Genomic DNA, 23,271 nt, shown 5'->3' on the forward strand with positions numbered 1-23,271 from the left:
GGTGGAAAGGAATTGCCGGTCCCACCCCGGTTGTCTTCCCACCCGCTGTCACTTTCTGTGCCAGTCTTTAGCGGATGCCTTTACAAACCCTGTCAAGTATGTACATGCCCGTAGCAGGAAGCCTTCCTCCGGGTGACCCTCCATGTGTGGAGGTGGCGCTGATGCGCTCGGATAACCAGCAGATCGAGGATTAATTCTTCTCACTAGGGTTGTGTAATCTGGTTTGCATAATGCACAAGGTTCAGAGTTTTATCGCTGAGACTCGTAATCCTATTAGACATTAGTTGGACGTTTGCCATCCGCTGTAATGTGCACCCGCGGCTGACCACACAAGGTATTTTAATTGGGGGATAAGCGGCAATTGGGAGTCTTGGTGCTTCTTATCTCAGGGAAACAATCAGACTTGGAGACAGATTCATTATTGCATTTGCACCCACTTCTAGTTTTTGATCTTTTTACGCTTTTTTTTTTTTTTTTTTTTTCTAGTCCATTTTATGTGTTTTCTTCACTTTTTTTGACATCATTGTGGGTGGGTTTGACGCTTCCATATGTTTGCAGCTGATTTATTTATTAGGATTATTTAAAGAGAACCCAATGTATTAACTTTTTTTTTTTCCCATAAATCATTAGTACACAAACGTTGTAATATTTCTTATCAGAGAACTCTGCTTGTTCCACTTCCTGATCATTCATGGTCACAATTCCCGGGTAAATCTGTTTTCAGTGAATACAAGAAGGTTCCATCACTGAGATGGGAGATGATAGTTGGTGCTGATAAGGTTCTATGTTTCTGGGGGAGGAGCTCACTTTAGCTCCTCCCCTCTACATAGAATTTTATCAGCACCAACTGTCATTTCTTTTTTCAGTGATGGGGATGTCTTCACTGAATGCAGATTTCACCCGTGAACTGAGAGTGAAGGATCAGTCCAAGAGGGGAAAGAAGCAGATTTTTCTGATGATATATATTACAAAGTTCCTCATTTTCATGTGTACTATTGATTTATGAAATAAAATTGAAAACGAAGTTTTTCTGTAAAAGTCGCCAGATTTTTGCCGCATATACTCCATTTCCCCTTGCCTGGAGTATGTACATTTGCAATGCTAGTGCCAATCTTGCGTCATTTTAGAAGAACCTGTGATTTTTTTTTTTTATTTTTTTTTTAACTAAAATATCAGAAACTGGGTGAAGAGAGAGAATTATTTATTTTGTACAAAAGTCATGAACCCATGAGCCACATTTTGAAGAATTTGGCACAAAAAAAAGTCAACGAGGACAAAAAATTAAAGAAAAGTGCAACAGATGAATCGGGCCCTTAGTTTGCATAATAGACATAAGATTGTGGAGATGATAAAAATGCTGCCGTCTAACCTAACACCTAATGTTGAGACCTGGTTTAAGCCTCTAATCTTTATGTGCCTTTTCTTTTTTTCTTTGCTATTCTTCAGACCAGAATGCAGAGCTTGCAGCCCGACCCCAACGCTCAGTACCGGGGAGTCATGGAGGCGTTGAGGAAGATGATCCGCAGCGAAGGGCTGCTGACCCCCTTGCGAGGAATTAACGTGACGGTGCTGGGGGCCGGGCCGGCACACGCGCTGTACTTCGCCTGCTATGAGAAAATGAAGACCACTATAGGAGGCATGATTAATCATGCGGGCAACAGCCACGTGGCTAATGGTAAAGTCCCCGTCCCACCTCATGCGTCCTGCTGGCGGGCCCTCGGCGGTTTCTGCCTGACCAATGACTGACAGGTCTCTTCCTATTCACACAGGGTCACCCTAGTGGTGACAGCTGCTAGCCAGAATGTTCTCTCTTAAAGGGATTGTCCACTACTTTGATATTGATGACATTCAATATATCTTGGAGGTCCAAAACTTGGCACCCACCACCACTCGGCTGATATTGCCTCAAGTAGCTGTCGGATGAAACAATTTCTGAGAGCCGTCCCGTCCGTGCTCAGTGTAGTGGCCGCTCCTGGGTCCTGCAGATCAGCTGTTATTCAGTAGTTCAGTAAGAGCTGATCTGCAGCACCTAAGAACGGCCACTACACAGGATTCAGAGCTACCATTTCCATGCGCCACTGCCGGAGGTGATAATGGGGGTGTTGGGCGTCAGACCTGATATTGATGACTTGTTCTCAGTATAGGTCATTAGTTTCAAAGTAGCAGACGACCCCATTAAGTCTAAATCTGGCCACACACATTAGATTACTGTCTGCTGAACACGTTGGCGCGTGTATCGTCTTGCTCCCGTCTTCCTTGATGGTGGATGTCAGAAGAAGGGACCTGGATGTTGGATTTCGGCCTCTCCCAATATTTTGCTCTGACAGGAGACTTTCTGCTGCGGTTTACCCTCCTCAACCCATTTTAAAAAAGCATGCACGCTCCCCCAAGTGTAGTGTGCATGGGGGGAGGTAGGGCCCGCTGCCGGCCACGTGACTGGCATGTATGTACGGAGTGTGGACACCCGTAAACTATGCAGGGGATTTAGTGTTTCCAAAAGGAAAACCTGAGCGCAAGCCGTTATTTTGATAACCATTTCTATGATAATGTTCCTGTTACATCACATTCCCCATATGACTAGTTCTTCATTTGTCTGCAGGGGTGGCAGGAAGTCTGGCCACGGTGCTGCACGATGCCGTCATGAACCCAGCGGAAGGTACTTCACATTTCCATCCCTCCATCCCCCTCTGCCTATGTGCTAAGACTCCGGCTCTTGGACCCATTTCCTTTTTTTTCTTTTTTTCTTTCTTACATTTTTTCGATTTACATGATCTGTTTTTCTTTTTTCGAAATCTTGGTCTGTAGTTCTGGCTCTATGTAAGTAATGCTAAACATTGTGGTTGGGTGACGTCCCCCCAATGTTATATGGTTGGTGTTAAGCACAAAGTGTTCATTTGTCCGACGGCAATTTCTCTACATAAACTCGCAAATGTACATGCCTGCTCAATTTGGGCGAGTGTGCATGTGAAAAGTGGAGAAAGCTGCTGTCAGACAGACATGACTAGTAAGTTCTTATTCCTCATGAAAACAAGTGGACCGGTCACTAAAATCTAACCTTATATCTGCTGTCGGGGAGCGTCTGGATGACCCCATACAACCTTATATACACAAGATGATCAATCAAACCCATTGAATTTGGCAAGACCGGCCGACCATCCAAAGTGTATGTGGATGTCCTAACTCTCCTCTACGGCGTGTGTTAGGAGAAAAATGTCTTTCATATTGGGCACTGTTCAGATGGCTGAATGCAGACCTCTGTGCACGGCTTGACCGCAGGTCATCTGACTCAAACCTACAGGCATACAGTGGGTACAGTGGGCAGCATTTTTGATCAGCTGATGGTATTGGCTCTCTGAATCACCAGCGGTGCTCGGCCTTCTCTATTTCTGCGATTGCTTCAGGTATAAAAGTGACAAGCTGCACGTTTTAAAAGGAAAATGAAAAAAATTGTGACCTTTTAACAAGTTTACAATGGCGAATAATTTTTTTTTTTTTTTTTGCTGATGTAGCGGAAAGTCATGACTTGTAAATTTACCATAAAAGTATATTGTCGAGTTTTCTCTGTATAGTAGGAGTCTTTTTAAAGGGCTATTCCCAAAATAGGATAAGGGATAATGCACTGATCACTTGGCCACTGCTCCATTCCCGGCAATGAATACAGAGGCGTATGGGGGCCGCTGTTCTCGCCTTTTTAGCCAAATCGTCACCAAAAAATATTGTTTGGATAATGGGAGCAATGTGGCAATACTCAAGACGTATATGGGCCGATCCGTCATGCGGTGACTCCTTGAAAAGTCGCAAAATTATAATGAAACTTGTGGCTTTGCTACAATGGCTCCTGAATTGTACATGTGACCTCGACGCGCCCTGGATCTAGACTGGTGTATAAGAAGCAAGACTCTGGGCATCTGCCCCATAGAAGGGTTTATTCATTGCCCTGCCTGGCATCCTTTGGGGGGGGGGAAGAAACCGCGCTTCTTCCAGAGAAGTAATGGTTTTTGTTTTTTCTCATTTATAAACCATCCCTTTTTTTTGTTTTTTTTAAATTTCACAGCAGCTATTAATCATTTACAGTTTTATATGTTATAGAATTGCAATGTATCCGTAAAAATCTGATGGTTTACTGTGTCTGATTTCTTGTTTTGTTTTTTTTTGCGCCCTCATAAATGAATTTTCATTTTTTAAATGAAAATAGTTGGTGTGAAAGTGATTGGTGTGTGACCCATAGTCTGCGGTTTGTCTCATGAATACACTGTGCATCCTGTGTATTCTTTAGGGTGCGGGCTGCCTAGCCTAGGAAAGAATCATACAAGTTCAGGTGTCCATGTGACAAGCTGCATGTTAAAAAAAATAAATAAATAAAAAATTTTCATCACCATCGTAAACTTGTAAAAAAGTCACAACTTTTTGTGTGACTTTTTTACAAGTTTACAATGGTGAAGAATTTTTTTTATTTTTTTTGCTGATGTAACAAAGTCATGGCTTGTAAATTTACTCATAAAAGTATATTGTCGAGCTTTCTCATACTCCAATAACTGATTTATATACTTTTTTTTCCCGTCACTAGTGGTGAAGCAGAGAATGCAGATGTACAACTCCCCCTACAGGGGCATGCTGCACTGCATCCGGACGGTGAGCCGGACGGAGGGCGTGGGAGCCTTCTACCGGAGCTACACCACCCAGCTCCTCATGAACATCCCTTTCCAGGCCATTCACTTCATCACTTATGAGTTCACCCAAGAGCAGCTGAATCCGCAGCGGCAGTACCACCCCGGCTCTCACATCGTGTCCGGAGCCATCGCCGGGGCCGTGGCCGCTGCAGCCACCACCCCACTAGACGTGTGCAAGACGTTACTGAACACTCAGGAGAACATGGCCCTCAGCTCTGTAAACATCAGCGGACATCTTTCGGGCCTGGCCAATACCGTAAGGACGGTGTACCAACTCGGAGGGGTAGGAGGGTATTTCAAGGGCGTGCAGGCTCGGGTCATTTATCAGATGCCTTCTACCGCCATCGCGTGGTCCGTGTACGAGTTCTTCAAGTACTTCCTGAGCAAAAAGAAACAGTAGGTCTGCAAACATGCACTGCGGTAGAAGAAGAAGAAGCCATTGCTGATGGAGCCGGGTCTGGGAATCAGTATTTTATATCTAAAAAAAATCCATTTATTTGATACTCTGATTACAGCCATGAAGGACGCCACAGTTTGGTGCCTGTCACCTCCACCAAATTAAGTGCCATTTGTGTCTTGGACCTTCCTGACTTCTGACGGCTCGTCCTCGGGTACACTGGTGACCAGCAATGCTGGCTTGTAGTTTTGCTGTAACAGCATACAGGTATATATTATTATACAGAGAGTTTTATAGCCGCCAAGATGACTGCGCACAAGTCCGATTTTATATATAAATCTATTTTTATTTATGCTATTCTCGGAGCCGTGTAATGCTGAGAACAAGAAGACGCACAATCCGACACTTTTATTCCAGAGAATATATTAATATTGTGTGAGGTTCTTTTGAAAATGTAAAATTGTTTTAATGTGTTTTTTTTAAGTTGTGGAACAGACAGGGTTAATATTCTGGGTGTGAATGTTATGTGGGCACAGATATTAAAATGGGATCGTGTACTGATTAAGAGGACATTTCCCCCCCCCCGATTGTCAAGGTATAGGTCCCAGCATGCTTTGCAGCTGTTGGGGCATGCTGGGAGGTGTATTTTAACGTTATGGAGAAGCAAGCTCCTGATGTAATTTTTAGTTGGCGGTCCTGGGGAATTTCATTAAAAAAAACAAAAGCAAACGCAAAAAATCCCGCACATTTGGCTCATCTTGATATGCTTTTGCCTATGCAGGAGGAAATCCAAAATAATGCAACTCACCTGGTGGCTAACCCTCTGCCCCATATTGACATTTTTTTGGGTGTGCTTGACTCTTTCAGTGGAGTATAATGGATTTTTAGTAACGCTCTTGTTTATAGAAGCACTTTTTCTCTTCCCCTTCCTCTTCTCTTTCCCCTTTCCTCTTTCTCTTCTCTTTCCCCTTTCCTCTTTCCCTTTCCCCTTTGTTTCCATCCTCTTTATACAGGGGTGGGCAATTAATTTTCACTATATACACTGCATGTGCCCCACACAGCCTCCCTATATACACTGCATGTCGCCCCTATATGCACCCCCACGTGCACCATGTCACCCCCCCCCATGCACAGCACCATGTCACCCTCCTATGTGCAGCACCATGTCTCCCCCCACAGATGCACAGCACCATGTCACCCCCCCCCCATGCACAGCACCATGTCACCCCCCATGTGTGCTGCACCATGTCACCCCTCCCCATGCCCACTCAAACATCCCATACACATAAAAAAATAATAAAATGACCACCACGTACTCCCGTTCCCCGGCGCTCTGCTGGTCTCCCTACCTTCGGTGCGCTGACTCCGCAGTACACAGCTGACGTGATGAGTTGTCATGGTGTCAGCTGATTCACACACTGATTGGTGGAGGAAGTGGCCGGAGACCTCTCCACCACTAAATGAGTCAGCGGCGCAGCGCAGATAGACAGCGAGCGGGCACGGTGCGGCCCGTGGACCTCTAGTTTCCAGCCCCATGGCTGTCTCGGTCCGCGGGCTGGACTGAGACAACCAGAGGCCGGATGTGGCCCACGAACCGCACTTTGCCCGGGTCTGTCTTAATATATTGCAATAATCATATTATATTACACTGTGTACTTACTATTGCTCATTTTTCCTTTCTACCCAGATAATTCTTCTTTCCATTAGGTCTGTGATGTGTAACTGACTAGCTGAATCCTTCTAAGCTCTATGCAGAAACAGGAGGTCAGTTTTCCCTGTAAGAGTCATAAATCGCTGCAAAAGTCCCCGGCATAGGGAGCAGGTGGGTCAGGAGGTGAAGAGGGGAATGATAATTTGAGGGACAAGAGACTTCTGGTTTCTACATAGAGAAGAATTGACTGGGTAGAAAGGGAAAATTGTAAGTACACGGTGCCATATAATGCAGGTACATATACATGTCATGTGACCACTATGCGGGGGGTGAAAAAGTTTGACCATTCAAGTTGTTTTTATTTAGCCTTGTTTTGTGTCTACAGCTCCTGTGCAGATTGATGCGTATCTGTGGTAACTAACTCTATAGTTTAGTCCTGAATCCATCGTTTCTTCTGTCTGCCCAGTACCAGGGGCAAGGAGTAGGCAGTTGCCTAGGGCCTCGTTGACATGGGGTGCAGTTTATAGGTTTTTCAGAATGTGGCTAGTAAAGCTGTAGGTACGTCAGTGTGATGAGGTTTTCAGGTTTTTCCTGATCCTTCTTTACTTGGACTTGCAGTCTGTTCATTTTTAAAGAAGTGTTTTTGTTTCATTCATTACCAAGACTTTATATCTAGTGTCTGACCACTGATGATGGGGGTTATAGTGCTGTTATATGCCATCCTGCTGCTGTAGAGAGATCTCTACATTCCTTAACCCTTCCTAGATTGGCTTTAAAGTCCTGCATGCTGCAACTCATCATCATCATCATCATTCATCATCCATCATCATTCTCGTTATGGGGAGTCTCATTTATCACCCTGTAAAGCTAAAAATGCCTTAAATGTCACCGCAACATGTCAGCATCCTCCTAACACTATTATTACATGACCCCCATCTGCACCGCTGCCTTATGGCCGCCCTCCTGCCTTCATGTCATTGTAGTGACAACGCTGCCCCCTGCTGGTTACTGCACGTTTTGCGGCAAGAGTATAAATAGGCGATATTATGGGATATTTATACACATGGTGAACACTAAAATTCAAGGATGCTGATGGATTAAGAGGGGGTGACATTGCATAAAGATGGATGCTGTTTGGACTGTGGCTATTATATCCAGGGACAGCGGGCAACTTTTGTTGTTTAGCTCGTGATATTGTCAATCAATACTCGTTTACTTGGTAAAGAACCCTTAGTGACACTAAACGGGAAATGTAGTGTTTTGTGACCCCCATGGAAATCTGAAATACACCAAGTTGGAAAGAAACATGATTGATAGTTTTTAATATGTTTTAAAAATATAAGTAAAAAAAATTGCAATTAAAAAAAAAAAAACTCCTCTCGCTTTGTCCGTTTTCTGGATATCTGTCTTTTACAGGCTTATCTTTGCTGTTTAGCCATCTGGGGGTTGATCGTGGTATTGTAGTAACAGAATTTTTTATTTTTTAAAACTGCATTAAGGGGAATCTGTCAGCAGGTTTTCGATATTGAGATATATATATATATATATATATATATATATCTCTGCCAGCCAGCAGCATGATGTAGGGTTTGTGACCCTGATTCCGGCGATGTGTCACTTAGTTTACTGGGTGCAGCAGTTGTGATGGAATCCCAATTTTCTCTGCTGCAGATCTAGCAGAGCTCAAATGCTGAGCGTTGTATAGCCCCGCCCACACCACTGATTGGCTGGCTGCTTTCTGACCGTATACTACTACAGGAAGCTGCCAATCAGTGGTTGGACCTGGAGGCACGAGATAAAAAGTTCTTGTGATAATCTCCTCCTAATGAAAAAAACATCTCTGGAATCAGGGTCTCTGCCCCTACATCATGCTGCTCTCAGATTGCATGCCGACAGATTCTTTTTAATGCAGCAGTTTACCTTAGCAGTATGTGATGGGAGTTGTGGTGAGAAAGAAGGGCAGAAAGTGGAATTAGAAGGATTAGAAACTATTTGGGAATTTGTAGTCTAAGGTGTAACATGTAGAACATGGGGATAACCTATAAAATCTGTGACCTCTATTACTAGATATCCCGTTTCTATGCCTGTTCAGCTGTTTCCTATGGCAGAGATAAGCGGCTGTCGGTCACCCCTGATGCAGCTTATTTCCTGGGCGAAACAGTTATGCAGGTAAAATTCCAGCCTGTTTGACAGAAGAATTTGGGGAAACATCGAGTTGCATTTTGTTTTTTATTCTCAGATCTATGAATTGATCCTCCTAATTTGGAAACCCCGGTATGTGTGATTATCCTAGGGACCACAAGGGATTTAATCCCCTTTTACTCCAAAAATGTGACACTAGTACTACCCAAGTGTCTTCTTTCAAAGTAGAAGTATTATAGCTCCATAAATATGCCACATTGTATGGCGGAATAACACGCCGCCTGTAGATTTCTATGGGGCTTCATGCCTTTGGAGCACGTACAGAGGTGTGAACTTGTGAAAATGTTCCCCTGTTCGTCAGACACTGTTATGTATAAACCCCATAACACGGCATTATTTGGAGGCACTATATGGCGGCACACATCACGTTTAATTTTTGGTGACTATGGGCAAATATTTAATGATTGGAGTGTTATATATCTGAAATTACAACTACCAAAATATTTCCAGTATTATTGATGTCAATCAATAAGATGAGATTGAAGTGTATGATGAGGGGCTGCACTGTACGCCGTGCGTGTGTGTCTTACTACTGATCTGTATAGCAGGGATCCAGTATGGCCGTGTGCATAACCTTAGGTGGAGGTTGGCGAAACCTGCTCACTAGTTGGGATCCCCACTGATCCTCGGGGGAAGGGATTTGAAACGCCCCAGGTCATGCATACGCCTGGCACCACTTCTCTATGGATCTGCTGGGGATGGCCGGGTGCTGCACATCTCCAACAGTCCCGCAAACAATGAATGGAACCACATAGTCTCCATTCCAACCGGTCGTTTCCAGACCCCGTTCTCCAGATCGTGGGGGCAGTAATGGTAAATTAAAAAATTAAAGTGACAGTACAGTCCCTAATCTTTTGTAAAACTTTTCCCATTCCCGAGCTGTCTTGCCCTTGTCTGTAGGTAGGACAGAGGATAGTTCTTTTATCAGAAGCTTATGTGCCTTATTGCTGAAATTTGTCACTTTTGGCCTTTTTTATGGGTTTTATATATATATTTTTTTTTATATTGGCAATATATTTTTTTAACTATTGCTTGATATTTTTTCTTTGCGAAAAATTTTGCTGTAAATATCTAATGAAATTATGTAATTTTGCCCATTTCTTTCTCCAAAGGGTTCAAGAGACTATATTGGGATATTCCCATCTCCAAGATCTTATCCCATTATGTACTAGGTGTAATATTATTAGTAAATGGCTCCAATTAGAAATGTAGTATAGTTCTTCTTATAACCTATGTTACTTACTCCATGTGCAGGACATTGCAGTAGTTTAGATACCCATGGTTATGACCACTGATACAGTGACAGTTGCTAGTGGTCGTAACCTTGGATACCTAAGCTACTGCAATGCCCTGCACATGGGGTAAGAGGCATAGCGAATCAGAAGAACTATACTACATTTCTGATTGGAGGTATTTGCTTATATTATTGTTACATCTACTATATATCGGGATAGGAGATGGGAACCAGAAAATGTGTTGCTCGTAGTTGACCATCAGAGCTCGATTCTGGAAAAGGAAAGTCAAAATCTGCTTGCTCTGGGCAACTAAGCCTTTTCCTTTCACACTGGCCTCATTCAGACGGCCGCCATGTGGCTCTCTGACTCCATCACCATGGATCTCTTTAGTTTTACCATTGCAGCCGTGATAGGGTCAGATTGGAAATGGATTTCGCTGCGGATTCTGCGCTAAAATCCACAACAAAGCAGATGAGGGTCGACATCGAATGAATGTAAAGTTTCTACGTCCCCCGTTCACACGCAGCAGAAAATCTCTGCATTCGTTTTCAGCTCTGCTGTTGGGGGAAGGGGGGATATAGCACAAAAATAAGTAACTTCTTATTTATTTTCTTTCAATTATGCACGGAAAAGTCATGGATTGGCCCCGGTACGTCACAATGGAGCAGATCCAGGGCAGGAATCAATCAAACCTAAATATACTAAATAAATGTTGGGTTTGCATTCTGGCCCTATAGTACAAGGCCCTATAACGATATAGATTATTATTTATTTTTGTTTCCTCTCTCAGATCTGGGTTGATGCATTGCAATATGACTTTTTTTTTTAAAGGTTTCCTCCATTGTTGATATTTCTTGATGAATCCCTCTACAGTCGTCACTGCCGGCGAATATGAATTTTGTAATTTGTATGTTAGTAATGTTTGTGCTGCTAATATTGGACACTGGAGCTTTAAAATAAATATCGATTCTTGAAATGATGAAGTGTCTTTGTTTTTTTTATTTCTGCAGGACCATTTGTTGGGAGGGTGATGACCCCGCTCTTCCCATTATCATGGGTGTTTATTTGTACTCCCATTCCCCTCCTGATCACTAGGTGGCGCTGATATCCCGTGGACTGCTCCGTTGTGTTCCTTCCCGCATTGTCACAATAAACAGTCGCGGCCGCTTCTGTCCTCGGCTCATTTGCATGCAAATCATTTGTGTACTTAGAAAATAAAGGAGAGTTTGGGTTTGGACAGAAAATTACTGTGAAAATGCCTCGTCACACCACATGTTTTATCCATCTGTACAGCTTAGAAATCACATTTTACACTTGGTGGATCTATTGGTTAGCGATGATCATGATTCCCTTTTATTTCAATGGGCTCCATGTAATTATTTTTACTGTGATCTCATCAGCGACAGGGTAGAAGTCATTAACATTTGTGCTAATGATCCAGATCTGAGAAGCCTCCGCTCCTGCCTGTTCGTAGGATCAACCTTCCTAAGCCGCCTATATGGTCATGTAGGTCACTGAGTTGAATAAAATGATACCTTGATAGCTGCGATCCGATGTCTTATTCCAGAGAAATCCACTTTTTTCTTAATATGTAAATGAGCTGTTACGATCTATGGGCCGGACATAGATCTCCCTGAGAATCCGCCTCCAGAGATTACTATAAATGAAGAGGCTACCCAGTGTGGTATGGGGCTGGATCAGAATTTTTCCTTTTTTATTTATTTAATTTTTTTATTTATTACTATTAGTTTTTTTGTTTTTAGTTTGGGATTTTCTCATGGATTCCTGCCAGTGATGGTTTTCCACTGATGTTTGATAAAAAAAAAAAAAGGTCATTTAGAAGATATTACTGAGAAGTCTGTGTCCAGCTCTTTGTTTTTATATGCCATCACAATCTGTTAAAAAAACAAAGACAAATCAGTTAGTTAAAAATTATGGCAGAAAGCCACAAAAATCAGAAGACAATCTTTTAATAAATAGGTTACCAAAAAAAGAGGTCCAGACAGGTGCGTTCCCTAAATAATGGTAACAGGGAGTCGGTCACTGAGGATCAAAAGAAAGCAGAATCCTAGGATGGGTCCATTGAGACGGAGGTATACCGTAAGGAAAGATCTGTTAACTCCTTACTAAACGCCTCCTCGGCACACTACTATCCAGTGATCAAGGCCCTCCCAGTTGGCCAATTTCTCAGACAGGTCGGTTCCACTGAGGAACGTTTTGAGAGACAATCCACCATTCTCACTGAGCGATTTAGAGCCAGGGGTTACAGTGGCCGATGCATCCACAGGGCTGGATATAAACGGGCCAGGTCAACGAAAAGGGACGATGGTAAAAAAAAAAAGGAAAGGAAGTTTTGATGTTAACTTTACCTCTACCTCTAACCACCACTGGGATCGGATCCGTGGGATCCTGAATAAACATTTGGTCGATCTTGAAAACGACACAATTTTTTTTAGCCCATTTACCATCGGCCCCATGCATGACAGCGGAGAGGGAAAAATCTGAGGGACCACCTTGTCAGAAGCCACTATGTGGCAAAACAAGTCATTCTTTAATTCAGGTGTTCCAAAACATGGCTGCTTTCCCTGTGGTACTTGTGTGGCATGCCCCAACATCCTCAGATGTAAGACCTTTTTATCATGTGACGGGAGAATGGAATATAAGATTCGCTACTTCATCTCGTGCAATATCACACATGATATATTATGCCACATGTCCCTGCTCCCTGATTTATCAGTCTTACAAGTACGCAATATTTTGGCTGCCAAGGAAGTGTCCGATGTGTTGACACTTAAAAGTCTACTAAGATACTTCAGGGCCTTCCACGGTCTGATCCGTGTGGCTTGAAGGTTAAGGGCATCGAGAGGATTCATGGTGGCATCAGGGGTGGAATATGGAAAATCTTGGCCCAACGTGAATGTAGGTGGATCGGCACCATGTCCCCTAGAAGATAAAAACTAAGCTTCGTCCCTCTTCTGTGACCTGCCCCCGTTCATGCCCAATACGGTTCGCTTGTTCCTTTCCACCAAATAGTACCTTAGTGTCCTATATGGTTGGTTTTCTCTATAATTCTGATATTTTATTTTTGTCGTGTCCATTTTTTTCATTGTTGCTGGTAACCATCCTATGTGCCGTGATTCTCTGATGCCTCTTTGGATCCTCGTCATACATTCATGATGCACTTCCCTCTCCTCCTTGTTGGAGTTATAAGAATGGATGACCATTTTGGAAGAACTGTATTGTGACTCAGCGATACTCGCCCATCTCAGTTTCACTCTCAGCCATTGTTCTTATTGGACTGCACATATATTCTTGGGCTATCTTTTGATGATGGTTGTTACCTACATAATTTGACAGTTTTTGCCATCTATAGTCCCATGCACCTTCTATTCCATATGAAATGCAATATGTACTACCGATGGATGATCTGATGATCCAAAACATCTATGCCCAATAATGGCTTTACTATTGTTCACTGGCACAAACTGGTTGCCTTGATTGTTCGTAATAGGCTCTTTGTCTTTGGGCAACTGGCCTTGCCACCATCTTCTTACAACCTTCCTTATCCTTGTGCTTCGCACTTTGGCATATCTACTGCTTTTCATCTTGTCACAGTTAAGGCCCTTTATATATTGCCCCTTTTATGCACAGAGTACCCGCGCTGCTATTACCTGTTCCCAGTGTTCCCTCTCACCATGAGCGCTTGTTAGCTAGCTCATTCATTCTATTTCCGTCACTCCCCCGCACGTCGCACTTTATTTTCACTTTCTCGTTTATATTTACCAGTCCGAAGACATCGATATCCAGTATTTATCCCAGGGTTGTATTTTCATTGACATCCTGTATAGGGTTAAGCTTTATGTACTTACTGAAATCCCCTCCAAAATGGCTGCGTCCACAGTCTCCATGAAGATGATCGCCGATGGTGCGCGCTGTGACTTTCCATCACGTCACCCTTCCAGCTGCTATTGACCGAGCATCGTGCACATACCCAATGACGTCACCGGGTGCGAGTTCACCCACATGTGCACGATGCAGTGACGGCAACCGAGGAGGTGATAATATATTTAAATATCTGGGGAAGGACACTCATCTATACCCCTTCGATAAAGCAGGTACGCAAAACGCGCGTCAGGGGCAGCAAGGACTGGAGGGCTTCAGTGGTCCAGACTAACTATGGGTAAGCAAATGTGGTTCCATGGCAGCTCATGTATTTTAGTGAACACTGCTCATTATTCAACTAGTTGACCCAGCATTGATCTGGGTATGTTCTCATACGTCTGGTGCCTATGTACATTCTGGTGACTCCTCTTTTTGCCTTCCCATGTCTCACTGGACCTCCACCCTCTCCTTGCCTACTTCTTTGTCTCCTCCATAGTTCATGATTTTTGTTACTTATCTGTGTATTCAGTATGTTCTTAATGTGCTGTTCAAATAAAATTTGCATTTTACACTACTACCTGGTGGTTTATGACTTACTCCACCTTTCCATTCTTTGTAGTTGGGAAAACTTGCAAAATTGGCAGTGTATCAAATACTTATTTTCCTCACTGTATACCCATTCCCTTATTCTCTCACATTTCTCGGATGAACGTGATGGGCGTATCTTTTTTTATTTTTTTTCTCTCTCAACTGTAATAACTCTAACTTCACGATGATGATGATCTCTGCATCTGTGGTAACACTGGTACCTTCTAACTAATGGAAATTTGGTTCATTGGTTGATAAATGTATTGGCCTTATTCTCCAAAAGTGCCATAAATATATACCAGTTATAAAATAATTTCCCTTGAGGGCAGTGGGACTGCATCATTGTGGTACCATATATAGCCCCCAGGGCAGATAGGTACCAATGGTCATTTGAAGGATGACCACGTGCCACGCCAGAGAGGCAACGGGAGATTAGGGAGGTTAATAAGTGGCTCAAGAATTGGTGTAGGAAGGAGGGATTTGGGTTCCTGCAGAACTGGGCCGACTTCTCAGTGGGCTACAGGCTCTACGCTAGGGACGGGCTGCACCTCAATGGGGAAGGGTCAGCTGTGCTGGGGGAGAAAATGGCTAGAAGGTTGGAGGAGTGTTTAAACTAGGGATTGGGGGGGAGGGTGTTATGACCCCAATGGCGAGGGTCTCAGAGGAACGTGGAAGTCTGCAGAATACAAAAATCCAGCTCATAGGGCAGTGGTAGCTGGGTTGACCATATATCTACTCCTAACGCCAACACTAGAAGTAGCCGGGGATCATTCCTACGTTGATTCTAGATGACACGCTCCAGCCGGAGAATCTAGCTACCCCTAGTAGAGGAAAACAAAAGACCTTTCTTGCCTCCAGAGAAGGGACCCCAAAGCTGGATAGAAGCCCCCCACAAATAATAACGGTGAGGTAAGAGGAAATGACAAACACAGAAATGAACCAGGTTTAGCACAGAGAGGCCCGCTTACTGATAGCAGAATAAAGAAAGGTAACTTATATGGTCAACAAAAACCCTATCAAAATCCACACTGGAAATTCAAGAACCCCCGAACCGTCTAACGGTCCGGGGGGAGAACACCAGCCCCCTAGAGCTTCCAGCAAAGGTCAGGATATATATTTGGAACAAGCTGGACAAAAATACAAAACCAAAACAAAAAAGCAAAAAGCGGACTTAGCTGATATAACTGGAACCAGGATCAGTAGACAAGAGCACAGCAGACTAGCTCTGATAACTACGTTGCCAGGCATTGAACTGAAGGTCCAGGGAGCTTAAATAGCAACACCCTTAACTAACGACCCAGGTGCGGATAAAAGGAATGACAGAAAAACCAGAGTCAAAAAACTAGTAACCACTAGAGGGAGCAAAAAGTAAATTCACAACAGTACCCCCCCCTTAGTGAGGGGTCACCGAACCCTCACCACGACCACCAGGGCGATCAGGATGAGCGGCATGAAAGGCACGAACTAAATCGGCCGCATGAACATCAGAGGCGACCACCCAGGAATTATCCTCCTGACCATAGCCCTTCCACTTGACCAGGTACTGAAGCCTCCGCCTGGAGAGGCGAGAATCCAAGATCTTCTCCACCACGTACTCCAACTCGCCCTCAACCAACACCGGAGCAGGAGGCTCAGCAGAAGGAACTATAGGCACAATGTACCGCCGCAACAAGGACCTATGAAATACATTGTGAATAGCAAACGACACAGGAAGATCCAGACGAAAAGATACAGGATTAAGGATTTCCAATATCTTGTAAGGCCCAATAAAACGAGGTTTAAATTTGGGAGAGGAGACCTTCATAGGAACAAAGCGGGAAGAAAGCCATACCAAATCCCCAACGCGTAGTCGGGGACCCACACCGCGGCGGCGGTTGGCAAAGCGCTGAGCCCTCTCCTGTGACAACTTCAAGTTGTCCACCACATGATTCCAGATCCGCTGCAACCTATCCACCACAGAATCCACCCCAGGACAGTCAGAAGGCTCCACATGACCCGAAGAAAAGCGAGGATGGAAACCAGAGTTGCAGAAAAAAGGCGAAACCAAGGTGGCGGAACTAGCCCGATTATTAAGGGCAAACTCAGCCAACGGCAAGAATGTCACCCAATCGTCCTGATCAGCCGAGACAAAACACCTCAAATAAGCCTCCAAAGTCTGATTGGTTCGCTCCGTCTGTCCATTAGTCTGAGGATGGAAAGCAGACGAAAACGACAAATCAATGCCCATCCTACTACAAAAGGATCGCCAGAATCTGGAAACGAACTGGGATCCTCTGTCTGACACAATATTCTCAGGGATGCCGTGCAAACGAACCACGTTCTGGAAAAACACAGGAACCAGATCGGAAGAGGAAGGCAGCTTAGGCAAAGGAACCAAATGGACCATCTTTGAGAAGCGATCACATATCACCCAGATAACGGACATGCCCTGGGATAGCGGAAGATCAGAAATGAAATCCATGGAGATATGTGTCCAAGGTCTCTTCGGGACAGGCAAGGGCAAGAGCAAACCGCTGGCACGAGAACAGCAAGGCTTAGCTCGAGCGCAAGTCCCACAGGACTGCACAAATGACCGCACATCCCTTGACAAGGAAGGCCACCAAAAGGACCTGGCCACCAGATCTCTGGTGCCAAAAATTCCCGGGTGACCTGCCAACACCGAGGAATGAACCTCGGAAATGACTCTGCTGGTCCACTTATCCGGGACAAACAGTCTGTCAGGTGGACAAGACTCAGGCCTATCAGCCTGAAATCTCTGCAACACACGTCGCAGATCCGGAGAAATAGCTGACAAGATAACTCCATCTTTAAGAATACCAACAGGATCAGCGACTCCAGGAGCATCAGGCACAAAGCTCCTAGAAAGAGCATCGGCCTTCACATTCTTTGAACCTGGTAAATACGAGACAACAAAATCAAAGCGGGAGAAAAACAATGACCAGCGGGCCTGTCTCGGATTAAGGCGTTTAGCAGACTCGAGATACATCAGATTTTTGTGATCAGTCAAGACCACCACACGATGCTTAGCACCCTCGAGCCAATGACGCCACTCCTCAAATGCCCATTTCATGGCCAACAACTCCCGATTGCCCACATCATAATTTCGCTCGGCAGGCGAAAATTTCCTAGAGAAAAAGGCACAAGGCTTCATAACAGAGCAACCAGGGCCTCTCTGCGACAAAACGGCCCCTGCTCCAATCTCTGAAGCATCCACCTCAACCTGAAAGGGAAGTGAGACATCGGGCTGGCACAAAACAGGCGCCGAAGTAAACCGGCGTTTCAACTCCTGGAAAGCCTCCACGGCAGCAGGAGCCCAGTTAGCTACATCGGAGCCCTTCTTGGTCATATCCGTCAAAGGTTTCACAATGCTAGAAAAATTAGCGATAAAACGACGGTAGAAGTTAGCGAAACTGTTGTGAATTTGGATTCTGGGCTCCCCCGGTGGCCGCTTGTGGAATTGGACTTGTCATCCTCTTTCCTGTTTCACCTGGTTCCATCAGTAGTGGGTGTCGCTATTTAAGCTCATTTCTCTGGTGGTTTCTTGCCGGTCAACAATGTTATCTGATGCCTCTCAGTGCTTGTTCCTGCTTCTAGACAACTACTAGATAAGTTGGACTTTTGTCCATGTTTTGTTTTGCCTATTTGTTCCAGTTCACAGCTGAAGTTTTGTTACTGTGTCTGGAAAGCTCTCGTTGATCAGGGATTGCTACTCTGGCGTTATGAGTTAATGCCAGAGTTTAAGGTAATCTCTGGATGGTGTTTTGTTAGTGTTTTTCTGCTGACCATGAAAGTATACTATCTGTCTTCTGCTATCTAGTAAGCGGACCTCAAATTTGCTAAGACTATTGTCCTGCTGCGTTTGTTGTTTCATCTGAACTCACCGTCATTATATGTGGGGGGCTACTGTCTTCTTTGGAATATTTCTCTAGAGGTGAGCCAGGTCTTATATTTCCCTCTGCTAGCTATTTAGGTCTTAGGCCAGAGCTGGGCATCTAGCGATAAATAGGAAATGCTACCTGGCTATTTCTAGTTGCGCGGCAGGCTTAGTTCATGGTCAGTATAGTTCCATCTTCCGAGAGCTTGTCCCTCTATAGGCTTGCTATGATCTCTGCCTGCAGAGATCATGACACGAAACCCAAGAACTTCTGTAGACTCTTAACTGACGAGGGCTGAGTCCAATCAAGAATAGCTCGGACCTTGACTGGGTCCATCTCCACAGCAGAAGGGGAAGAAGACGGACGAATATGTCCTTTCTCTAGAGACTCCTTGATATATGAACGCATAGCGGTATGTTCAGGTACCGACAGATTAAACAGTCTTCCCTTAGGAAATTTACTGCCTGGGATCAAATCTATAGCACAGTCACAGTCCCTATGAGGAGGCAGTGCACTGGACTCAGACTCACTGAAGACATCCTGATAATCAGACAAATACTCCGGAACTTCCGAAGGCGTAGAAGAAGCAATAGACACAGGCAGGGAATCCCCATGAATACCACGACAGCCCCAACTTGAGACTGACATAGCCTTCCAGTCCAGGACTGGATTATGGGTCTGTAACCATGGCAGCCCTAAAACAACCAAATCATGCATTTTATGTAAAACCAGGAAACGTATCACCTCGCGGTGTTCAGGAGTCATGCACATGGTAACCTGTGTCCAATACTGCGGTTTATTTGCTGCCAATGGCGTAGCATCAATACCCCTAAGAGGAATAGGATTTTCTAATGGTTCAAGAGTAAAACCACAGTGCTTAGCAAATGACAGATCCATAAGACTCAGGGCAGCACCTGAATCTACAAACGCCATGACAGGAAAAGACGACAGTGAGCAAATCAAAGTTACAGACAGAATAAATTTAGGTTGCAAATTACCAACGGTGACAGGACTAACAACCTTAGCTATACGTTTAGAGCATGCTGAGATAATATGTGTAGAATCACCACAGTAGTAGCACAAGCCATTCCGGCGTCTATGAATTTTCCGCTCATTTCTAGTCAGGATTCTATCACATTGCATTAAATCAGGTGTCTGTTCAGACAACACCATGAGGGAATTTGCGATTTTTCTATCACATTGCACCGAATTAGGTGTCTGTTCAGACAACACCATGAGGGAATTTGCGGTTTTGCGCTCCCGCAACCGCCGGTCAATTTGAATAGCCAGTGCCATAGTATCATTCAGACCTGTGGGAATGGGAAAACCCACCATAACCTTCTTAATGGCTTCAGAAAGGCCATTTCTAAAATTAGCGGCCAGTGCACACTCGTTCCAATGTGTCAGCACGGACCATTTCCGAAATTTTTGGCAGTACACTTCAGCCTCGTCCTGCCCCTGAGACATAGCCAGCAAGGCCTTTTCTGCCTGAATCTCAAGATTGGGTTCCTCATAAAGTAAACCGAGCGCCAGAAAAAACGCATTAATATCAGCCAATGCCGGATCTCCTGGCGCCAGCGAAAAAGCCCAATCCTGAGGGTCGCCCCGTAAGAACGAAATAACAATTTTTACTTGCTGAGCAGAGTCTCCAGATGAACAGGGTCTCAGGGACAAAAACAATTTACAATTATTCACAAAATTCCTAAACTTAAACCTGTCTCCGGAAAACAGTTCAGGAATCGGTATTTTAGGTTCTGACCTAGGATTACTGATAACATAGTCTTGTATGCCCTGCACACGAGTAGCCAGCTGGTCCACACTTGTAATCAAGGTCTGGACATTCATGTCTGCAGCAAGCATAGCCACTCTGAGGTAAAGGGGAAGAAGAAAAAAAAAAAAAAAAACTCAGAATCTTCTTTCTTATAATCCCTCTTCTGCAATGCATTAAACATTTAATACGGGCCTGGCAAACTGTTATGACCCCAATGGCGAGGGTCTCAGAGGAACGTGGAAGTCTGCAGAATACAAAAATCCAGCTCATAGGGCAGTGGTAGCTGGGTTGACCATATATCTACTCCTAACGCCAACACTAGAAGTAGCCGGGGATCATTCCTACGTTGATTCTAGATGACACGCTCCAGCCGGAGAATCTAGCTACCCCTAGTAGAGGAAAACAAAAGACCTTTCTTGCCTCCAGAGAAGGGACCCCAAAGCTGGATAGAAGCCCCCCACAAATAATAACGGTGAGGTAAGAGGAAATGACAAACACAGAAATGAACCAGGTTTAGCACAGAGAGGCCCGCTTACTGATAGCAGAATAAAGAAAGGTAACTTATATGGTCAACAAAAACCCTATCAAAATCCACACTGGAAATTCAAGAACCCCCGAACCGTCTAACGGTCCGGGGGGAGAACACCAGCCCCCTAGAGCTTCCAGCAAAGGTCAGGATATATATTTGGAACAAGCTGGACAAAAATACAAAACCAAAACAAAATAGCAAAAAGCAAAAAGCGGACTTAGCTGATATAACTGGAACCAGGATCAGTAGACAAGAGCACAGCAGACTAGCTCTGATAACTACGTTGCCAGGCATTGAACTGAAGGTCCAGGGAGCTTAAATAGCAACACCCTTAACTAACGACCCAGGTGCGGATAAAAGGAATGACAGAAAAACCAGAGTCAAAAAACTAGTAACCACTAGAGGGAGCAAAAAGTAAATTCACAACAGGAGGGTATTCATTTTATAGGAGGGGAAGATAGTGCAGATAGAGACCTGGGCACAAATAAGGAAGTTGGGGGTGGTGGTGGCATGGGGGGTGGGGTTAGAACAGTTAGTAATTTAAGAAAGAATAGAGGTACAGAGAGGAACATCAAGTGCATGTATACTAATGCCAGAAGCCTCGCCAACAAAATGGACGAATTAGAACTAATGTTGTTGGAACATAATTATGACATGGTGGGGATATCTGAAACATGGCTGGATGAGAGCCATGACTGGGCTGTTAACTTGCAGGGCTATAGCCTTTTCTGAAATGACCGTACAGATAAGCGAGGGGGAGGGGTGTGTCTGTATGTAAAATCGACCTTAAAACCCATCCTGCGTGATAATATAGGTGAATCTAATGAAAATGTAGAGTCCCTGTGGGTGGAGATAAGGGGAGGGGGAAAAAATAATAAATTACTGATAGGGATTTGTTATAAATCTCCCAAAATAATGGAAGCAATGGAGAATATCCTCGTAAAGCAAATAGATGAAGCTGCGACTCAAGGAGAAGTCATTATTATGGGGGACTTCAACTACCCTGAAATAGATTGGGGAACAGAAACCTGCAGTTCCAGTAAAGGTAATCGGTTTTTGACAACTATGAGAGACAATTACCTTTCACAACTGGTTCAGGACCCAACAAGAAGGGGGGCACTGCTAGACCTAATATTAACCAACAGGCCAGACCGCATATCAAATATAAGGGTTGGGGGTCACTTGGGGAATAGTGATCACAAAATAATAAGTTTTCATGTCTCCTTTAATAAGATGTGTAGTAGAGGGGTGACAAGGACACTAAACTTCCGGAGGGCAAATTTCCAACGGATGAGAGAGGATCTTGGTGCAATTAACTGGGACGATATCCTGAGACATAAAAATACACGAAGAAAATGGGAGACATTTATTAGCATCCTGGATAGGACCTGTGCACAGTATATACCGTATGGGAATAAACATACTAGAAATAGGAGGAAACCAATATGGCTAAATAGAGCTATAAGGGACAAAAAGAAAGCATTTAGAGAATTAAAGGAAGTAGGTAGTGAGGAGGCATTAAATAAATACACAAAATTAAATAAATTCTGTAAAAAGCAAATCAAGGCAGCAAAGATTGAGACAGAGAGACTCATTGCTAGAGAGAGTAAAAATAATCCCAAAATATTCTTTAACTACATAAATAGTAAGAAACTAAAAAATGATAGTGTTGGCCCCCTTAAAAATAGTCTGGGTGAAATGGTGGATGAGGAAAAAGCCAATATGCTAAATGACTTTTTTTCATCCGTATTTACAAAAGAAAATCCCATGGCAGCCAATATGACTAGTGATAATAATTCCGAATTTAATGTTACCTGCTTAACCCAGCAGGAAGTACGGCGGCGTCTAAAAATCACAAAAATTGACAAATCTCCGGGCCCGGATGGGATACACTCCCGAGTACTGCAGGAATTAAGTACAGTCATTGATAGACCATTATTTTTAATCTTTAAAGAGTCCATAATAACAGGGTCTGTACCACAGGACTGGCGTATAGCAAATGTGGTGCCAATATTCAAAAAGGGGACAAAAACTGAACTCGGAAATTATAGGCCAGTAAGCTTAACCTCTACTGTGGGTAAAATCCTGGAGGGCATTCTAAGGGATGCTATACTGGAGTATCTGAAGAGGAATAACCTCATGACCCAGTATCAGCACGGGTTTACTAGGGACCGATCATGTCAGACTAATTTGATCAGCTTCTATGAAGAGGTAAGGTCCGGACTGGACCAAGGGAACCCAGTGGATATAGTGTATATGGACTTTTCAAAAGCTTTTGATACGGTGCCACACAAAAGGTTGTTACATAAAATGAGAATAATGGGGATAGGGGAAAATATGTGCAAGTGGGTTGAGAGCTGGCTCAGGGATAGGAAACAAAGGGTGGTTATTAATGGCGTACACTCGGACTGGGTCACGGTTAGTAGTTGGGTACCACAGGGGTCAGTATTGGGCCCTCTTCTTTTTAACAT

General features: G+C 44.0%; 1 protein-coding gene across 3 annotated transcripts in view; it reads left to right on the plus strand.

Moving 5' to 3' along the window:
* SLC25A37 (solute carrier family 25 member 37) overlaps nt 1-8,091 on the plus strand; it is a 31,410-nt gene extending 23,319 nt beyond the window's left edge. For all 3 annotated transcript variants that reach the window (XM_077262836.1, XM_077262835.1, XM_077262837.1), the window contains 3 exons: nt 1,447-1,675; nt 2,600-2,656; nt 4,568-8,091. In XM_077262836.1, the coding sequence (XP_077118951.1) occupies nt 1,447-1,675; nt 2,600-2,656; nt 4,568-5,070 (789 nt within the window). In that variant the 3' untranslated portion in view covers nt 5,071-8,091. The remainder of the gene's footprint in view (nt 1-1,446; nt 1,676-2,599; nt 2,657-4,567) is intronic.
* Nucleotides 8,092-23,271: the final 15,180 nt, after the last annotated feature.

This window comes from Ranitomeya variabilis, chromosome 5 (genome assembly GCF_051348905.1).
Source record: "Ranitomeya variabilis isolate aRanVar5 chromosome 5, aRanVar5.hap1, whole genome shotgun sequence".
In the NCBI taxonomy this organism is placed as follows: Eukaryota; Metazoa; Chordata; class Amphibia; order Anura; family Dendrobatidae; genus Ranitomeya; species Ranitomeya variabilis.